The 6,097-nt window shown below is 46.5% G+C and overlaps 1 protein-coding gene across 1 annotated transcript in view; it reads left to right on the top strand.

The window, feature by feature from the left end:
* The window catches only part of LOC311122284 (collagen alpha-1(XIV) chain-like), a gene marked incomplete at its 3' end in the record, with an annotated part of 121,090 nt that overhangs the window by 78,982 nt on the left and 36,011 nt on the right, over positions 1-6,097 (top strand). Inside the window, exon 29 of the mRNA XM_084196671.1 lies at positions 4,546-4,704. Within this exon, the coding sequence (XP_084052797.1) occupies positions 4,546-4,704 (159 nt within the window). The remainder of the gene's footprint in view (positions 1-4,545; positions 4,705-6,097) is intronic.

Genomic DNA, 6,097 nt, shown 5'->3' with positions numbered 1-6,097 from the left:
CTCTCTCTCTCTCTCTCTCTCTCTCTCTCTCTCTCTCTCTCTGTCTCTCTCTCTCTTTCTCTCTCTCTGTCTCTCTCTCTCTTTCTCTCTCTCTCACTCTCTGTCACTCTCTGTCACTCTCTCTCTCTCTCTCTCTCTCTCTCTCTCTCTCTCTCTCTCTCTCTCTCTCTCTCTCTCTCTCTCTCTCTCTCTCTCCTCTCTCTGTCTCTGTCTCTCTCTGTCTCTCTCTCTCTCTGTCTCTCTCTCTCTCTCTGTCTCTCTCTCTCTCTCTCTCTCTCTCTCTCTCTCTCTCTCTCTCTCTCTCTCTCTCTCTGTCTCTCTCGTCACTCTCTCTCTCTATCTCTCGCTCTCTCTCTCTTTTCTCTTTTCTCTCTTTCTCTATCTCTCTCTTTTCTCTCTTTCTCTCTTTCTCTCGCTCTCTCTCTCTCTTTCTCTCTGTCTCTCCCTCTCTCTCTCTCTCTCTCTCTGTCACTCCTCTCTCTCTCTCTCTCTGTCTCTCTCTCTCTCTCTCTGTCTCTCTCTCTCTCTCTCTCTGTCTCTCTCTCTGTCACTCTCTATCTCTCGCTCTCTCTCTCTCTCGCTCTCTTTTTCTCTTTTTCTCTCTTTCTCTATCTCTCTCTTTCTCTCTTTCTCTCTTTCTCTCTCTCTCTCTCTCTCTTTCTCTCTGTCTCTCCCTCTCTCTCTCTCTCTCTCTCTCTCTCTCTCTCTCTCTCTCTCTCTCTCTCTCTCTCTCTCTCTCTCTCTCTCTCTCTCTCTCTCTCTCTCTCTCTCTCTCTCTCTCTCTCTCTCTCTCTCTCTCTCTCTCTCTCTCTCTCTCTGGAGTTGAGGCTATTTATGGATTTCTGCAGATTTGACTTAAAGGGGTAATCAGAAATGTATTTCTCAGATAAGTGTTGCCAATTGTGCTATAAAGCTACAGTAAGTAACCCCTCTCAAATTCTGAGATGTAAGATATGGGTGCAATGGGGGGGGGGGGGGGGGTTGCATGGTAACAGTTCAAGTATTCCATATCCTGTTTACATGGCTAATGGGGAGAAGAGAGGAGAAGTAAGGAAAATGTGCTGATTCATAACTCTCTCCTTCATGCATTTCTCTCCTAGAACATTTTGTGTCAATGTGGCAATGTTTAGAATACATTTGAGATGGATTATGCTGATACACAGCTTTTAATACCAGCATACATTACAGTAAAGCATGGAGAGTTTACATCTCACATAGTTGAGGTATTATCAAGTAAAACTACCTGAAGCAGAATCATTTAAGCGATGGAAGTTGAAATAAAACTCTGCAGACTACGCCACCGTTGATGAATGGATGGGATTCTCATATTGGACCTTCTGTATTTAGTCTCTAAGACAAGTCTAATTAAGGATCTTGTTTCTACCACTCTGAAGTGATACCAAACTGTACTCCATCGGTTTCCTGTTTATTTTCTCTCTGAGTCATTGTCAGTCCCATACATTGGAGGAGGCTGTTTTGTAAGAAAGATGCAAAATGCACTCTGCCTATCTGCTGTAATAGAAAAACCCATCAGTCCTCACACGGTTAGAAATCGTGGGATGTCTTAAATGGGAAAAGCAAACAACTGAAGCGCTGCATATTGCAGTAGAGAGCAGCGAGGAGCGAGGAGGATGTCAGTGACACTCGCCGTTCGAATTAAAAACACAGCTAGCGCGCTGGATGAAATAGGCTAATACATCATGTTGGCACTCAAATTATAGCACACAATTGATCAGAGGACCCATCTGACCCACAGGACTGAGTGTGTGTGTGTGTGTGTGTGTGTGTTGGGCTACATGTGTGTGTCTCTCCTCTCTCTCCTTTCCTCTATACTTCTAATCCTCCTCTCTTCTCCGTCCCTGTCCTCCTCTCTTCACCGTCCCCTCCGTCCCTGTCCTCCTCTCTTCACCGTCCCCTCCGTCCCTGTCCTCCTCTCTTCACCGTCCCCTCTGTCCCTGTCCTCCTCTCTTCACCGTCCCCTCCGTCCCTGTCCTCCTCTCTTCACCGTCCCCGCCGTCCCTGTCCTCCTCTCTTCACCGTCCCCTCCGTCCCTGTCCTCCTCTCTTCACCGTCCCCTCCGTCCCTGTCCTCCTCTCTTCACGGTCCCCTCCGTCCCTGTCCTCCTCTCTTCACGGTCCCCTCCGTCCCTGTCCTCCTCTCTTCACCGTCCCCTCCGTCCCTGTCCTCCTCTCTTCACCGTCCCCTCCGTCCCTGTCCTCCTCTCTTCACCGTCCCCTCCGTCCCTGTCCTCCTCTCTTCACCGTCCCCTCCGTCCCTGTCCTCCTCGCTTCACCGTCCCCTCCGTCCCTGTCCTCCTCTCTTCACCGTCCCCTCCGTCCCTGTCCTCCTCTCTTCACCGTCCCCTCCGTCCCTGTCCTCCTCTCTTCACCGTCCCCTCCGTCCCTGTCCTCCTCTCTTCACCGTCCCCTCCGTCCCTGTCCTCCTCTCTTCACCGTCCCCTCCGTCCCTGTCCTCCTCTCTTCACCGTCCCCTCCGTCCCTGTCCTCCTCTCTTCACGGTCCCCTCCGTCCCTGTCCTCCTCTCTTCACCGTCCCCTCCGTCCATGTCCTCCTCTCTTCACCGTCCCCTCCGTCCCTGTCCTCCTCTCTTCACCGTCCCCTCCGTCCCTGTCCTGAATATCATCATCAAGGCCATGGGGTTCATCCCTTAAACTACCATCCCTATTCATAGCCACTCTCAGACAGACAGACACATCCACAGCAGAGATACTGTCCCCATGACATTGGTCAGACTATGAATAAAACTGTTCGATTAATGGCCTTTGTCCCAAATGGCACCATGTTCCCTATATAGTGCACTACTTTTGACCAGAGCCTTATTAGCCTCATCAACTCTGGTCAAAAGTAGTGCACTATATAGGGAATAGGATGCAGCCCAGGCCTTGTGGATACAGTGTTAGTTGGTAGACTGTTGAACTTCTCTTGTTCAGGCAAAACATTTGTTGTTCAGGCTATTGTTGGTTTTAAAAATGGTTCTCTCTCTTGCAATTGTCTTTGGAGGCTGATATGCTGTCCGTGTGTTGGGTTAAGTATATCTCTAAACCCACAACAGTAGTCCTGGGCAGTGTCCCAAATGACACCCTATTCCCTATATAGTGTAATGGGCTCTGGTCAAAAGTAGTGCACTACATAGGGAATAGGGTTCCATTTGGGACTGAACCTTGGATCCAACCACATAACACAGGCAGGCAGGCAGCTAGGCGTTTGACACGTTCTGACATATAGAAACAAAATCATACCCAGTGAACTGGAGAAAATAGTTTCACTCCCAAGAACCCATTAAAACGACCGTACAGAGCATTACAGACGTCACAGACCGCCCAGATGGATTCTGTTTCTGACGCACAAATATGAACTCTGTCTAACTTCAGATTAGCCTCATCTTGTTACTGCGGGGCTCTGGTCAAAAGTAGTACCCTGTGTAGGGAATAGGGTACCATTTGGGAGGCGGCTATTATGATTACGGTTGTAACTCGGCTTTGTATCCCAGAACAGCAGAGGAGCCTGTCTGGGAAACCTGTGATTTATTGTGAATTTGCTACAATACATTGTGACAAGGAGGAAGTTGATAGGTGCGCATGGCAGGTAAATCTTGCAATATTTATTGAGAAACAATTTCTTGAACATTGTTTTTGAGGTGATTCAACCCAGAGATTTCACTAAAAATGGGCATTACACCTGTGTTTTTTTATTACGGACAACAGTTCTCATGGGTTGGCCCTGCTCACAGCCAATGGATAGGGTTGTGACTAGATGGGGTACAGCTACGGACGGGTTTACCATTGAACTACTGCCAGAGTTTGGACTTGGACTTTGACGCCAGAGAATGAGTCGGAGTTGGATTTGTTTTTACATCAGATAATTGTACACTTTCAGTTAATAAAACTGACTGTTGTTTATTTTGATGAAAGTGCTGATGACTTGATAGGTCTACTATATTGTCCACTCACTGACTGTTAGGAGACAGCATTTACTCTCTGGATGATAGTTATACCATATCTGGCAAAGCACCACATGCAAGGACCTGTTATACGACCCTTATACAGTATGCTTGCTTGACATTTGCTTATAGATGATTTATGAAGCATCTATGTAGGCTTTGTCTAGAATATACTTTATTTAAAGTGTGTCTGTTAATGCTGTGGTTTGTTTCAGTACGTTTAAAACATGGTGTTCCATTCTCCTCTCCCCACAGACTGTTAATGCTGTGGTTTGTTTCAGTACGTTTAAAACATGGTGTTCCATTCTCCTCTCCCCACAGATTGATAATGCTGTGGTTGGTTTCAGTACGTTTAAAACATGGTGTTCCATTCTCCTCTCCCCACAGACTGATAATGCTGTGGTTTGTTTCAGTACGTTTAAAACATGGTGTTCCATTCTCCTCTCCCCACAGATTGATAATGCTGTGGTTTGTTTCAGTACGTTTAAAACATGGTGTTCCATTCTCCTCTCCCCACAGACTGATAATGCTGTGGTTTGTTTCAGTACGTTTAAAACATGGTGTTCCATTCTCCTCTCCCCACAGCTCCACATGACGGTCAGTAAGACCACTGCCAGGGTGGTGATGGACTGTAAGGTAGTGGGAGAAAAGCCCATCAACGCGGCTGGCAACATCAGTATAGACGGGGTGGAGGTACTGGGACGCATGGTACGATCCAGAGGGAAGAGGAACAACTCAGCTCCGGTAAGAACGATGGAGGAAACTACCACACATTGTGCTGCTAATGTTTGTCTCTTTTTTGAAGGTTGAAAGCCTGAAACGTTAGCACAACAAACAAGCATAGTTTGGATAGGAGTTTATTTTTCATTTAAACTACTCTTACACATCTTCCAACACACCTGCAAGACAAGCGACCTCTAGATGTGCAAGACATTTCACTTTCAAAGCATGACATGGCGTATTTCTCAATAGGCATTCTACCGTGTTCCACACTCTCATGCGCTGAGCGCATTCTCAGAGGACGTTTATTTTCTCTCGCTCAGATAATTGCCGCCATTGATTTCGAGAAGTGGTTGTGTCATATTTCTGTGCATACTTTCCGTTGAAGCTGGCATCGACGGATGCTTCAAAATATGTACAAACGGAGTACGCATTCGAGAAGTGCCCTCCGTGCTCCGTTTCGCATACTTTGATTTAGACTCATACTCTGACTCTCCCGTGCTCCAATTTGCGTGCTCGGAGCACGGTAGTATGCATTTTGAGAAACACCGAGTGCTGTCTGACACTCTGCATCACCCTCTGAGCTGGCTGTCCTTTAGACCTACAGCTTTCAGTCACACACTATATAGTCTCACAACAACACTCTACAGCATTTCTAATACCACAACAACACCCTACAGCCTCTTTAAATACCACAACAACACCCTACAGCCTCTTTAAATACCACAACAACACCCTACATCCTCTTTAGATACCACAACAACACCCTACAGCCTCTTTAAATACCACAACAACACCCTACAGCCTCTTTAAATACCACGACAACACCCTACAGCCTCTTTAAATACCACAACAACACCCTACAGCCTCTATAATACCACAACAACACCCTACAGCCTCTTTAAATACCACAACAACACCCTACAGCCTCTTTAAATACCACGACAACACCCTACAGCCTCTTTAAATACCACAACAACACCCTACAGCCTCTATAATACCACAACAACACCCTACAGCCTCTTTAAATACCACAACAACATCCTACAGCCTCTTTAAATACCACAACAACACCCTACAGCCTCTTTAAATACCACAACAACACCCTACAGCCTCTATAATACCACAACAACACCCTACAGCCTCTTTAAATACCACAACAACACCCTACATCCTCTTTAAATACCACAACAACACCCTACAGCCTCTTTAAATACCACAACAACACCATACAGCCTCTTTAAATACCACAACAACACCCTACAGCCTCTATAATACCACAACAACACCCTACAGCCTCTATAAATACCACAACAACACCCTACAGCCTCTTTAAATACCACAACAACACCCTACAGCCTCTATAATACCACAACAACACCCTACAGCCTCTATAAATACCACAGCAACACCCTAC

This window comes from Coregonus lavaretus (assembly GCF_964263955.1).
Source record: "Coregonus lavaretus genome assembly, contig: HAP1_SCAFFOLD_1344, whole genome shotgun sequence".
Taxonomy (NCBI): domain Eukaryota; kingdom Metazoa; phylum Chordata; class Actinopteri; order Salmoniformes; family Salmonidae; genus Coregonus; species Coregonus lavaretus.
The sequence above is the reverse complement of the archived record's forward strand: the minus strand, read 5'-3'. Positions and strand labels throughout refer to the sequence as shown.